At 40.6% G+C, this 14,896-nt stretch overlaps 1 protein-coding gene across 6 annotated transcripts in view; it reads right to left on the minus strand.

The window, feature by feature from the left end:
• The window catches only part of LOC144676534 (5'-AMP-activated protein kinase subunit gamma-2-like), a 462,890-nt gene that overhangs the window by 84,448 nt on the left and 363,546 nt on the right, over positions 1–14,896 (minus strand). For all 6 annotated transcript variants that reach the window (XM_078536951.1, XM_078536934.1, XM_078536942.1 and 3 more), the window contains 2 exons: positions 7,566–7,617; positions 2,449–2,555 (listed from right to left, as the gene is read on the minus strand). In XM_078536951.1, the coding sequence (XP_078393077.1) occupies positions 2,449–2,555; positions 7,566–7,617 (159 nt within the window). The remainder of the gene's footprint in view (positions 1–2,448; positions 2,556–7,565; positions 7,618–14,896) is intronic.

Here is a 14,896-nt window from a genome sequence, read left to right on the forward strand (position 1 = left end):
GGTTGAACCAGATTTTTTGAAACCTCTACGTCCTGAATGGAGTTTTTTTAAATCCCAGGTCCTCAGTTAATGCACAGCATATTGAACTTGTGATGCACCTTTTTTCTGAGCAATGTTTCCATTAATCAGTGTGAAAATTTAATTTGCCATTTTCTATTATTCTGTGTAATAATTTAAATAATCCTGCAAATCCTTTATTGCATCCTAGGTCTTTATTAGTTTCTCTATTTCCACGTAATCAAATTGGTCAACTTTCATTACATGGTCATGTATGTAAATTCTAATTATTGACCCTTGTGGAATTTCACCCGACACTTCAGTTGAAATTTTATTTTTTTGTGACCACTCATGGTTTCCTATTTTTCAAACCAACTTCTTTTCTCCTCGCTTGCTGTCCTGGATCGCTGTAGTTTTTAAACTTAATTTTCCTACATGCAACATTGCCAAAAGCTTACTGGCTTTTCGAATCAATTATTGTTGGGAATATGACTATCTACTTCATCCATGTCGACTTCAAAGGTGGTGTGTCAGGCAAGATAATCCAGTTGACTCCTGCAGCCCAATCCTTCAGTATAGTTTCCATTATTTTATCTCTGATATTACAGTTATCCGTGATCCGTTTGTCGCCTGTAGAGTTATTGTTTTGTTTCTCCGAATGCTACTGATCTCACCAGTGCCTTATGGTTCCTTCACAAGGAAAGCCAGCACTGCACAGATTTCTTTGCTCATCTCCTTAACCTATGAATAAATGGCATCGAATTTCAGAGCATATAATGACCTTCAGTTGCTTAGTACCTCGGCCACACCGGTTTCAAAATTCTCCTATAATACTCCGTGTATTCAATAATTGAGTCACAATTTAGCTGTATCCTCTACTAGAAAATATTAACATCTCAGCTATCAGCTTAGCTTAGTTGGTAATGTATTTCACTTCTAGTCAGAAGGTCGAGAGCTCAAGCAGGACAGCACACCAGAGCCTAAGCAAGGTTAAAAGAGTGCTGTACTATTAAGGAAACTGCCCCTCAATGAGATTTTTGTTAGGCAAGGGTACTAAGGGTTATGAAACCAAGGAGTTTAGATGGAGTTAAGATACAGGTCAGCCATGATATAATTGAATAGTGGAACAGACTTGAGGGTTTGAATGGCCTCCTCCTCTTGTTCTGATGTTCCTCTTTAAATCTAGTTTTTGAATGTGGCCTATCTATTCAGATTTCAGAGAAGTTCAGATGTCCAGTATAGCCAGAATATTAATGATCATCAACAACCAAAGCTCTTCCAAAAAGGACAGAGCACTGATTCAAGTCATGAAAGATGCCAATCTGAACATGAAGGGCAAAATCCCACCTTGCCATGGCTTTGCAAATTGTACTTAATTTGGTCAAGGTTATATACTAGTTCAATGTGGATCTATTTTAAACTTTTTTGTACATGTATATGAAGTTTCTCTTCACACTTCTCAGTTTGGCATTCTCTCTGGACCAAATGCCACCCAAGCCCAGTGTTAATGTTGCAATCCTGTCACAATGAAGTGCACGCTCTTGCTGTAGGTGAGGCATTGTTTTTAACTATATAAAAACTGTGGGGGAAGGAAAAGGGGTCTGTGCCTATGTTCTCTGGGTTTTGTGAATAAACCCATTTTAAGGAAAGATTGGCTCAGATTCCTCCTTTACTCAGTGAATGAGCAGTGAGTTTTAACACCGAGGACCGCCAAAAATAGCAAATAGTTAGCCTTGTCCCAAGACTTCTGCCAGCTCTGGTTTGAAGGCCTGAAGTGTTTCCCTCCTGATCTCTGCACTCCTCTAATCCTGGCCTCTTGTACATCTCTGATTTTCATCACTCTACCACCGACGTCCATGCTTCTTAAGTTCTAAGCTCTGGAATTGCCTCCCTAAACCATTCTGCCTCTCTTTTTTCCTTTAAGATGTGCCTTAAACCTTATGTCTATGACCAAGCTTTTGGTCGCCTGTCCTAAAATCTCCTGATGTGGCTGTCAAATCTTTTCTGACAGCATTCCTGTGAAGTGCCTTGAGACATTTCACAATGTTAAAAGCAAATGCTAGTTGTTGTTGCTATTGGTAAACATCTGTTCTCTTTTAGCAGCTTGCCATGATTGAGGCTGAGAAATCACTATGCAGGGAATTGTAGATGCAATCCACATCCAAAGCCTTTGTGCACTTAGTGTTGGAATCCTATTCCCTTCCTAACAGCACTGTGGGAGTACCACATGGATTACAGTGGTTCAAGAAAGTGTCTCACCAGCACCTTCTCAAGGGCGATTAGTGATGGGCAATAAATGCTGGCCTAGCCAGCAACACCCACATCCTGTGAACAAATAAATAAAGCTCCATCTCACCCATGTGAAAATACTTTAAAAAAAACAATGCTAACATAATGAACATGACCAAACAGCTGCCCAGACCCTCAAAATGAAATAAAAACACATCTTACTTGCAATGAAGTGTCAAATACAACAAGCTTTGAACTGGTGGGGACGATGTCATAGCACTTGTGGGATTTCATAAACCTCATATAAATATCACTGTCAGACTCTTCAGCTGTTAAAGAAACAGGAGAAAGAAAGGTTACAGTATGGAAAGGACATTCCTTCAGCATCTGCACAGCATGACAGGCTGCATTATGAACACAAATAACCACTAGACCAATAGTAAAATACCTATTCTGCCCTTGTCGCAAAATGCATTTGGTTTCAACACTAATGCTTTTCCTACCCACTGTAGACATAAGTAAAGACACTGCAGCAGTGTGTGTCTAAGCAAGCTGAACTAAAAAGTCTAATGTACTATCGTGAAACAGGCCTGATTTTTTTTTTCCTTTCCTTTTCTGAAGATGTTGATTTGTGCTTAATTATAGTTTCACAGATGCCAGCAGTCATCCAGCACCTCACTGCAAAGACACAAGCCTCCAATCAGTGTCAGGAGACCACTTGACTCAGGGATGGAGTGCGGAAGAGGTATGGAGGAAGATCCATCCAGCACAGGTCACATTATGGAAAGCAGCAGTAAGAAATCTATCAGATTTCTCTTTGAACTAACCAAAGGTCACGGAGGCCAACAGCTGTGCTTCTTTTGGCGCACAAAGCAGGATTAGACCTACCAACCTCCTGATCTGTATAACCAAATATCAGACAAGACAGGATACATTTACCCTTTAAGATATCAAGAGAATTTTTACTTTTGGTCAAGGTTTGGCACATCACTTTTCAGATGAGATGTTAAACTGAGGCCCCATCTGCTCTCTCAGGTGGACATATAAGATCCCACGGCACTATTTCAAAGAAAAGCACGGGAGTCCTCTGCAATGTCCAAGCCAATATTTATCTCTCAACTAACCCTGAACCACTAAAACAGGTTATCTCATGATTGTAACCTGCTGTGCATAGATTAGCTTCCGTGTTTCCTACACTTTACAAGTAATTCATTTGCTGCGCGTTTTGAGACATCCTAGGGTTGTGAAGGGCTCTGTAGGAATGCAAGTTTTTCCTTTTTTAAAAACATTTCTCTCTCAAAGAAACCGATTAGCTGATCATTTAAATCATTGCCGTTTGTGGACAATGCTGTGCACAACTTGTCTGCCACATTCCTCTATATTACAGCGTGACTCCATTTTAAAAATGCTTTGCTGGCAGTGAAGTGGTCTGGCAAGTGCTCAGATTGCGAAAGCCAAAGAGGTATGTGGATTCAGAAAAACTCAAAATATTTTCATTGTTTTGAAAATGAGGAAGGGCCACAGCTACTGAAAATTGTTTCTGTGCATCACTGAAGTTTGCTGATGAGGTTGTGAGCTTGCTCAGCTTCAGTTCAGTTAATGATAACCTTAAAATGATTCCGATCTTCGGGGACGTAACAGTTACGGTGGATGGGGAAATGCAGTGGGTCGTCCAAAACTTTTCGACAGGATGCCATACAGAAGACTTACTGGGTGAAACCAAAAGACTTCAAATTAGAGAATATGATACCAAATTGAGTTAAAGATGGTTAGAACAGAGGAAACAGAGGGTAAAAGCTGATGGTAATTTCTCAGAGTAAACAGGAGGAGACAGGGTTCTTTTCTATTCACTGAGGCCATTGCTATTCACTGCGTACATCAATGGTTTGGAGAGGGACTATAGCTGTATGTAATTCTGGCTTTAGGAAAAGGAAGGATGCTGAGGTGATGGAGAGGATACAGCATAAGCTTACTGGAATACTGACTGGTATGAGGAACTACAAACAAGAAGAAAAACTTGCTTTCATTAGAACAAAGAAAGTTAAGAGGTAATTTCACAGAGATGCTTAAAATTAGGAGGGGATGGACCCATAGAAACAGGCTTTCTAGTGATTGAAAGATCCAAAACAAGGGGGCATGGATACAAGATTAAATGCTAGAGAATTAGGATAGAAATGTTCTTACACAAAGTGTTACGATCGAAGCAGAGTCTATGTCAACATTACATAGGTGGTTGAAGACAAGGGGAATAAAGGGACATGGAAACAGAGTGGGAATCTGAAATTAGTGCTACTGTTCATCTGTAGGATAAACACCAGCACCAACTGGTTGAACCATGGCTTGTTCTCATTGTAATTCTATGCTGTTCTATTTTAGTCACATCATAGTCAAAGATGGCTAATTTTGTAAATGCAATGTGAGTCAGGTGTTAGTCATTTTAAAAATGAGAAAAATCCCCTACGTAATCCCTAGTCTGGGTGAGTTTGCTGTCTTGGTCAAAATAAAGTGACATTATAGTGGATCTCAGCATGGGGGACATGGATGAAATTTTTTAAATTACATAAAATGAGACTTCCTCACAGTTGATTGCTGTCTAGTGACTTCTAACAAAAATCCATCCACACAGATCTTGTCTGGAGATTGTGAGGTGGGGAGGGGGTAGTAGTTTTGGGCACCACTGAGGGGCTGACCAGACAGTGGTCTTTTAAAAATTATGAAAAGGGTTGATAATGTAAACCTAGAGAAGATATTTTCTACTTGTGGAGAGGGTCCAAAACTAGAGGACATGAGATAGTCCCATTGACCCTACTGCGGTTGAGTACACATTTTGGAGTGACATGAATTCGTAGTCGTAGGTCAATGACCTTAGAACCAGAAATACAGACGGCAGGGTCAGGAGGCATTAGGGGGGTGTGGGAGGTGAGTGGTAGGGGGGTAGGGGGGGGTGGGTGGGAGGTGAGTGGTGGGGGGCAGACGGAATTCTGAGATGCACCCCAATAAAGATGGGTCAGAGGCAAGGCTAGGACATACTCTAGGTTTGCACACAAAGATTGAGCCACCTGGGATGAAATATTGGATAGCAGCCAGGTGCCTATGGAACCTTAATCTAGCATGAGTCAGCACTTTCAGGAGAGTAAAGCAGAAATTAGCACTCAACTCCAAAGACAAACAGAATGGTTCCAAATCAGCTATTAAAAACATTGTTTTAAAGTAACATCCAACGTTTTAGGTTGAACACACAGTGTGATTGATACCTGCTGCTGAGAAGGAAATTGCAAATTTGATTGATTCCTGTCCCAGAAGACATGTGAATTTTTTTTTCCCGGAAGGGGTCAAGGGAGCGCTGGTTGGACAGAAAGTAAATTACTCAAGCGCATTTCTACAACACACTAATCTCTTCTGGTAATTCTTCTAATCTGCTATTGCTGTTTTATGCTAAGTTTCGCCAAGAACATACTCTCGTTAACTCCAAGTGCAGGATCCAAATAAATCAAATCACTTCACATTTGCTCCTCCTGGCCAGAATTACTGATTACACTTAATCCGCTATTCAGGAGCAAGAGAACACTGTAACTGGACTGTCAGACAATGGCTCTCTCCCTCTCACCTCCCCCTGAGAGACAGTACATTTCAGAAATCAATCACTGCCCTTCAGCTATGGTCAGGCATTCTTTTCACTTGGATCTATACTGCTGAGGGGACAATTAATTGGGTTGTAGTGCAAACATCTTCAAACCAACCATTTTTAATATATCATGCCCACAGAATTCCAGAACAAAATGCATTGACATACCAGCTGCATGTTTATCAAGATGGAACTGTGTTAAAAGTGAGGACTGAACAACAATGAAGTGCACATTAGCATAAAATATGTGAATTTAAGCTACTGAAAATGCAATTTTAAGTCATGCACAGAATTTGTTTTATTCTAATAAGTTGACTTCTGTAATTAAACTTCAGTTTAGAATTTAATTCACACACAAAAGCACATCTCCAATGAAAAACTGAAGTGAATCCTGATTCAAAAGCTAACTTTTACTCAAGGTTTGCCTCCTTTTCATTTTAGGCCTTCCAATTTCTAACCAAACATGATCAACCTTTGCTGAAAAAAAGTTTTTTCTTCAAAAACACAATACGTTTGGCACTAATCCAACCTTTATACAGCAAAACAGGCGTCATGCTTTTGAATGACATAGCATTTTTTTTACAAATGTTTGTCTGCAATGCCTAACTGTGGGGACTGACTCAGAGGTAATGATTATCCTGCTGTGCTGCAAAGTCCGTGCAATATAATTATTTCTGAATCTTAACTTTTCTTTCTCTTAAACAAATAGCCTCCATAGTGAGAGTAATTTCAGCTCACACCTTATTGCTCAATCATCTGCTTTAATTTCACAGCTTCAGGGGAAGGAGGAAAAAGCCCCTTCTGAGCAAACTACACAATTAGTCCTTTTACCCATCAATGATTACACTTTACATAATCACATCCTTTCCTTCCAATTAAAATTCACAGTTCTTACTCAAACATCACAGGTCGCTAGCAACAGGACACAGCAAATACTAACAGAACATTGAAACACAGTCAAACAGACGAACAGCAGCGAATCTGAACCCTTCTGATGTGCAGCAAGCATCAGTGCCACACACTGATATATATTACGCAGAACCTCTAGAAACCAAGGGAATTGTACCTTAAACTGTACTAAAAACGTGTTGAATGAATGACCCAAATGACACAGATTCAGCAAATGGTGTTTAGAAGCATGAATGGGCAGGGGAAATATTGAACATTATTGGGGGGGGGGGGGGGGGGAGAAGAGAGAGAGAATGAATAAACACATTAAGCATGATCAGGAAAATGGTCAAAAACTGGCACTAAGTCTCACACACACACACTGGGTGCCAATACAGTTTTGCATCAAACACTGGTCTCTTTTAAGTTCACACATAGTCATCGCTCAAATTACACAAACAGCTTGAGCCAACATGCATGATAAAATATATAACCTTCCCACCCAATATACTGTGTAGAAATGGCAATAGAAAGATTTATTTATTTTTTTTATAAAAAAAAGTGTGTAGGAGGGTGTTGAGGGGGGGGGGGGGGGGAAGAGAGAAAAAGGAGAGAAAGTGGGAAAAGAAAGGTCAGGAGGGAGAACAAAAGAGAGAGAGAGTGAGCGAGAGGAGAGCTTTAAATAACTTTAAGCTGTGGGGCAAACACATCCCTGTATAACATCCAACACAAGCTGAATTAATTCCACTCCCCTCTCCCCCCACTCTCCTGCCCCAGGGTGCCTGCCTGCCGGCCGGCTGCCTGGTCGTAGGGTTAGGAATCTCACCTTCATCCTCTAGCTCCAGCTTCTCCAGCATACCTTCCGCCGAGCCTTGTACCTGGTGGGGGGGGGGGGGGGGGAAAGAGAACAGCAACAACAAGGAGGAGGGCGGGGAGCAGAAACAAAAGAGATGATTAAAATTTATAATTTTTATCTCTTATATTTATAGATCTCCTCTGAGTGGCGAGTGTCCGAGCCGCACGGACACTCCCTCCTCCCCCCCGCAAAGGCCGGCCTCCCTCCCTCAGCCCCTCCCTCCGCTCCTCCCTCCGCTCGCCGATCCGCTCCGACCGACCCGGCGATCGATTCCTTCAGCCTGAGTCCGTGCTTAGCAACGGATCCGCCCACCCGCCGGGAATAGAGAGAGGGGTGTTTGGGGAGGGGGGAATACTCTCCTCCTCGCTCTCTCCATGCGGGAAGCTAGTCCGTGACCAACTCGTTGACAGTCGAATAAACATTATATTTCTTGGCTTTTTTAAAAAAAACTTTCGTATCCGCGAACGTTGTGAAAGAAAATATGAATAAATGGTGTGTGCACTCCTCCCCACACACAACACAGATATTGGAACAGCCCGATTTGCTGCAGTCATAATATGAGAGACTTTACCTGGACCTCGGTCTTTGAGTATAGATAGATACAAAATGCATTAAATACATTGCACATTGCATTAAATACATTGCACTGCATTAAACACATTACCGCATTATACATTGCACGCTACATTAATGCATTGCATTAAACACATTGCACATTGCATTATACATTGCACACTGCATTAAACATTACACACTGCATTAAATATATTTCACACTCCATTAAAGATACTAAATACATTGCATTAAATATATTGAAATTTATTCACCCAAAGAGTAGTGAGAATGCGGAACTCGTGCCACAGGGAGTGCAATTAAGGGGAAACTAGAATACTGTAGAAACTAAATACTGTAGATGGTTATGATAGTAGATTTAGATAAGCAAAGATGGGAGGAGGCTTGAGTAGTGCGTCAAAACCCGCATGGGTTGGTTCGGCTGAATGGCCTGTTTGTGTGCCGTATAACCTATGTAATATTGCACATTGTAGTACATACATTTTAAACTGCCATATATATATATATATATTTATTTCACTGCATTAAAGGCATTGCACACTGCATTAGGTATATGCATAACACTGCATTAAACATGCATTAGTGTTTTTAAAAATTTATTTATTGAATAAAGTTGCCAACCCTGCAGGATCCTCCTGGAGTTTCCAGAAGTTAAAAGTTCATCTCCTAGAACTACTGTAAGAGACCCAGGGTGAAATTTATAGGGGTATTTTAAGAAATGGTGAGTTTTCTTATTTTAATTTGTTACTTATGCTCTTTGGGGATCATCCAATCAGACGATGAACAGTGCATTTGTTTTCCGTTTGGCGTGTAAATGTGGTTTTTCCACAAGGTGTTGGACAGGAGCATGGAGTCAAGGTGGCTGGAGATAGGAGGTCATGTGATTAAAACCTACAGGAACACATCTGACCACAAAGTGCTGGAAAAATGTAGCAGGTCTGGTAGCATTTGTGGAGGGCGAAAGAGAGTTAACGTTCTTCGGGAAAAAAAGCCATACTGGACTTGAGACATTATCTCTGTTTCTCTCTCCGCAGATGCTGCCAGATTGTTAGGTTTTTCCAGCACTTTGTTTTTCAGATTCCCAGCATCTGCAGTATTTTGCTTTTATTATAGATCTAACCAGAGTTGGTAACCTCAGATATGAATGACGTTGATATTACCATATGTACTCATGTAAAAGTCAAGTTTCTAAGTCTAAATTTTTAGCCAAAAAAATAGGGGGGTCAGCTTTTGCATGAGTAATAGTTCCGAGGGTTGAAACTCACCCTCTTCCCATTGTCTCGCTATCGGAGAGTTGCTTGGTTGGAGATTACTCCTGCCAAGTCCACCCCCAAAAGTAGCGCTAAAGGAGCCAAGAAGTATTTTTATTATTGAATTTTTATTTATAAATAAATAATAACCTCCATGCAGACAGACGTTAATCTGTGTATGCTAAATTCATCAAAAACAAAAGCCATATATACAAATTTATACAATTAAATTCGAGTTTTTCATGGCCAGTTGTCGTCACTGTTTTCTCTCCAACTTACTCCCTCGTTGCCCTGAGAGCATTAAGAGTCAATAGGTAGGGCAAGTAGGTTTTTATTCATCCTAGCTCACAACTTATCCAATATATTTAAGTCAACTTTACAACTTGCCAAGGTGCAATCTGAAGTGATGTCCTATAGATTGCAATTGGCTGCAACAGTCTGTCTGCATTTGGCCGGTTTATTTAAGTAAACACACGCATACTGCATTAGATATACAGGGAAATACTCATTTAGACAAACATACTGAATTAGATATGCACATATATTTACAGAAAGTATTAAATGTACATACCCATTTTATATTAGATATACATGTACATTACGTTAAATATATATCCATATTGAATTATGTAAAGAAACATGCTGTTAGAATTGACGCTGCATTGGAAATATATACACTATGTATGAGATATTGACAGAAAAACTGTCTGCATCTCAGTCACTGTACTATATATCACATTTAATTTCTATACTAAAGATAATGAGAGGTTTTTGATTTCCATCACTCTACACTCTGAAGCATTATATATGTTATCTGAATTCGATAACGAATGAGCAACTACCTATTTACTTACTGTATAGTACATCGTATTTGATATATATCATCCGTAATGGATAGTGAAAACTGCCAGGACATTAAGAAAGCTGCCTGCACCTTAATCAATGAACTTTACAATGCATTAGATAATGGGAGACACTTGGTTTAACATCAGTACCGTAGATACTAAAGGGAAATTCACTACACTCAAATGAAGTAGAGTTCAAATAATAGGTCCTCGTGTTTGAACCCATCTCTAATCCGCATTCCCTTCAAGCAAGGTAGCTCGCTGTATTATATTTCAGAGTGTAGAGTGATGGAAATACAAAAACCTCTCATTATCTTTACTATATGTAGAAATTAAATGTGATATATAGTACAATGACTGAGATGCAGACAGTTTTTCTGTCAATATTTCATGCATAGTGTATATATTTCCAATGCGTCTATTCTAACACAGCATGTTTCTTTACATAATCCAACAAGCAAGGTAGCTCTGGTGCCATGCAAACAATGCAATATTTAAATACAGCCATACTAAGTCTTAAAGACTGGTGATCTTACTTAGAAGCATCACATATCGACTTTATTATACACATTTCAAAGCATCAGTAATGCATCCTCAACAGAGATAGGCAGCTTTTTTCAGTGAACCATCTCACTGACACACGCTACCATACATCTCACTAACATAATACTTCAAAGCAGTGTATCTACAGTCTCATGAAATTAAATGAATACAGTAAGTTGGATTGAATTTCAAGCTACAGGCTAGAGCCACCACAATCCAGTTCAGCTGCTTCCAACTCCCTATTGCAGCCACAAGCAGTGGCAGCACAGAGATATCCACTCTCTGTAACTTTAACATTAGTGTCACAGGCAGGAAAATACAATGCCCCTCCACCCATGCCCAAAGAGGAGATGGCATATTCTCAATCTTAAATTACCTCAAGTTTAATCGCTTAGAATATCATGCAGTTATTGTCAAAAGTTCAATATTTCACCATTCTGATAAATCACACACAAATGTACTGGAGATAATATTTATTATAAATACGAGTGACATCATCAAATGGCAGGTGCGTTATTCAGGACTGATAGAAATGAGGATGAACACAAATAAAACTTGGATTTACACTGTGGAAAGGACAAAACCATTTCCAATCCCCCAGCCCTTTAGAATGACAGAATGTTACAGCACACAAACAGACCACTAGTGTCATCAGGCCTACACCTGTCCAAGGAGGATGGTTCGATTGTGGTAATGTTACTTGACTAGCATCCAGAAGCCCAGGCTGTGTTCAGGGGGGCGGGGGGGCATGGGTTCAAATCCACAGCAGCTGGTGAAATTTAAATTAAATTACTTAATAAATCTGGAATTAAAAGCTAGCCTCAGTAATGCAACTGTGAGATTGGTCATTAAAAACCCATCTGCTTCACTAATGTCCTTTCGGGAAAGAAATCTGCTGGCCTTACCCCGTCTGGCTTGCATGTGACACCAGACTCTCAGCAATGTGGCTGACTCTTAACTTCCCTCGGAAAGCTTTGTAAGCTACTCAGTTTGCCACTAAAGAGAAGTTGAAAAAGAATAAAATCAGACTGACCACCCTCCTAACTAACATCTGGGGCTGGTGCAAAGCTGGGGGAGCTGCCCCACAGACCAGGTGGGAATAGCCTGACAGTAACCCGGGGTAGGAATTGTGGGCCCAGGTAATAGTAATATACTAGTATACTACTATAAAATAGTAGTAACGTTGTTCTGGCTCTGATCACCCGACTCAAATTGAAGCTGGGAAACCTCATAGCTTATAGGATTTGGAGATAAAGGCTTTGCCATTTTCCTTGCTAAACCAGTAACTGGTTTCAAATTTCATGACTTTCTTTCATTAGCAACCTGATTAGTTCCCAATTTTTATTTGTGATATTCGAACAAAAGAACTACATGGACAGGGGAAGCGTATCAGGTGAGCTCTTATTACCATTGAATAAGCACTGTCAATTTGATGATCTCCATGTGTCACTTGGAAGTACCCCAATTTAACAATGTCTGAAATGTGTGACAATCCAACAGATTTCTGAATCTCTATTTCACTGTGCCTTCAAATGCAGTGACCACACCAGAAGCTGTGGTATTTCGAAAGTCAGGCGATGGATATCGTAGAATCATCAGGATTTATAAATGTCCACAAGTTACAACAAACAAATCCTCTGCAACAATGGTATTTGGAAATGTTCCCTCAGACATAAGGAGGATATCTTGGGTGGTTTTACAATTATAGTTTTGCTAAGAAGGCTTCTTTTTGAGTGGCCATGTCTGGGTTGGCTCCGATCCAGAAACAGCCTGAGCCGAAAGTCCTCAGTTATTACCCAGCTGGGCAGCAGGCCGAGAGTTCAGAGACGCAATTGCATCTGTGGCTTCTGTCTGCATCCCTCCCCCTGCAACTGTTTGAGACTAAACCAGACTGTTTGCAACCTTGATGTCAGATCTGACCCGAAGCTGAGTTTCCAACCACACTTCCACCTCTGTCACATCACCCAACTTGTCCCCTGCCTAAGCTCCTGGTCAAGCAATGCCTCAAATTCGAAAGTTGCATTTTTTTTCAAATCCCTCCATGGCCACCCCTCTCCCTATCTCTGCAATCTCCTGCAGCCACACAACCTTCTGAGATATCTGCAATGATTTAATTCTAGCCTCTGGAGCATTCCAGATTTTAATCGCTCCACCATTGGTGGCAGCATTTTCAACTGTCCAGGCACCACAGTCCTGAATTCCCTCCCTAATCCTCTACGACTCATCACCTCACTTTCCTTCCTTTGAGATGCTCCTCAAAATCTACCTCTTTGACTAAGCTTTTGTCCATCTGTCCTAATATCAAGTGAAGTGTCTCGGTTTCTAATTTTGTTTTGTAATGCTCGCAAGGTACCTTTGGACATTTTACTACATTAATGGCTCTATATAAATATAAATATATTTAAAAAGTGGTTGTTGTTATCTACCCATTGATCAAGATCACAAATGTTTATACATTTTCCCTGTACAGATCAAAAAGAAAAGAAAGACTTGTATTTAAATAACACCTTTCACAACCACAGGTCGTTGCAAAGCACTTTAAAGCCAAATAAGTACTTTTGAAGTGTAGTCAGTGCTGTAATGTAGGGAAATATGGCAGCCAATTTGCTCACAGCAAGCTCCCACAAACAGCACTGAGATAATGGACCAGATCATCTATTTTTCTGATGTTGTTTGACGGATAAATTGATTTTGACTAGGACATGGAAATAACTCCCCTGTTCTTCTAAAAGGTGCCACGGGATCTTTCACATGCATCTGATAGGGAAGATGGAGCCTTAATTTGACATCTCATCTGAAAGGTGACACGATAATTGAGCAGCAATAGTGCGTCAAGATAATTTCGAAACAAGTAATGCGATATGTCGACACAAAGACCCCACATGTCCCTTCGAAGTCGTTTTGGAAAGATTTTGTTCGGGATTAGCAGAGTTCTTTGTAATATTCAATGAAAACAACTTAGCCTCACATTTAATTGATGGCCGAGTTTTGCCAGGCTGAACAATAATGATTTTCGTTGATATAGATCCGTTAACAGAGAAAAACTGCCCACAACACTACGTGGAGGCAGAAGAAAATGGAAGCAAAAGTTAAGATTAGAGGAGGTAACCAAAGAGGAAGGCCTTAAAGTACGAGAGGAAGTTGGAGAAGTAAGGGACTTGGAGCGGGAAGGGGAGAATGTGGCGCAACTGAAAACACAGTTACCAATGTTGGACGAAAAGTGTTGGTGGGTTGGGGGGGAGGTGGTGTGAAGGGCAACAATGGATAAACTCCTTGTAACTTCAGCAGAATCTCACACAAGTTTAAGTGGAAGCAGGCAGTCACATAGGCCAGTTGAAAAATTAAAGGTGCAATAAACGTACATGTCTTGCAACCGCAATAGAGGAAGGGATTAAGGCCCGGTGACCTTAAAAACCAGACAATGGAGGAGATCGGTTCAAGTACTATCACAGGGGGAGAAGTGTGAAAGACTGGCCTTCCAGAAATCGATTATCAGCAGGAAATAGGTGATCTTCTGACTTTCCTGGTGGATTTTTAATAAAAGGATACCAAGAACGAGGACATAAGTTACCAATCAAAGCTAAAGGTTTGGAGCATTGCCAAATTTGGAGATGAGAAGGCCGAGCCAGCAAGAAAATGGTATAAGTGTGAACAGAAATTGGGGTACGTTACTGCTCCTGCAGACAGTCATGGAAGACGGTAGAGCTTGGTCAACTCCACTGAGGGACCTACAGACATCATTGGAAGACCATTGACGGGTGAAAATAAGTATTAAGTTAGGAAATTAAGTTAGGAAAAAGGAGCTTTAGCCTCTAACAGGGCAGGGTTCTGGGTAGCATAACTGTGGTTGCAACTGTAACTTGTGACTGCCGAATGCAACCCTTTTCTAAGGATTATGGATAATTCAATAAAGTGACTGTGAGTTATTAGAAAAAACTTGTCTCGCTGGTTATTCTGTTCAAGTCATACATTCGTAATTTTGGTGTCACAAACTTCAGTGTAGAGGGTCTCTGACCGAGGAAGAGAATTCCCTACAGGGGGCAGGTGTGGTGATGTACAAGAGGCCAGCATCAGGGGAACAGAGAGATTT

This window comes from Cetorhinus maximus, chromosome 3, assembly GCF_964194155.1.
Source record: "Cetorhinus maximus chromosome 3, sCetMax3.hap1.1, whole genome shotgun sequence".
Taxonomy (NCBI): domain Eukaryota; kingdom Metazoa; phylum Chordata; class Chondrichthyes; order Lamniformes; family Cetorhinidae; genus Cetorhinus; species Cetorhinus maximus.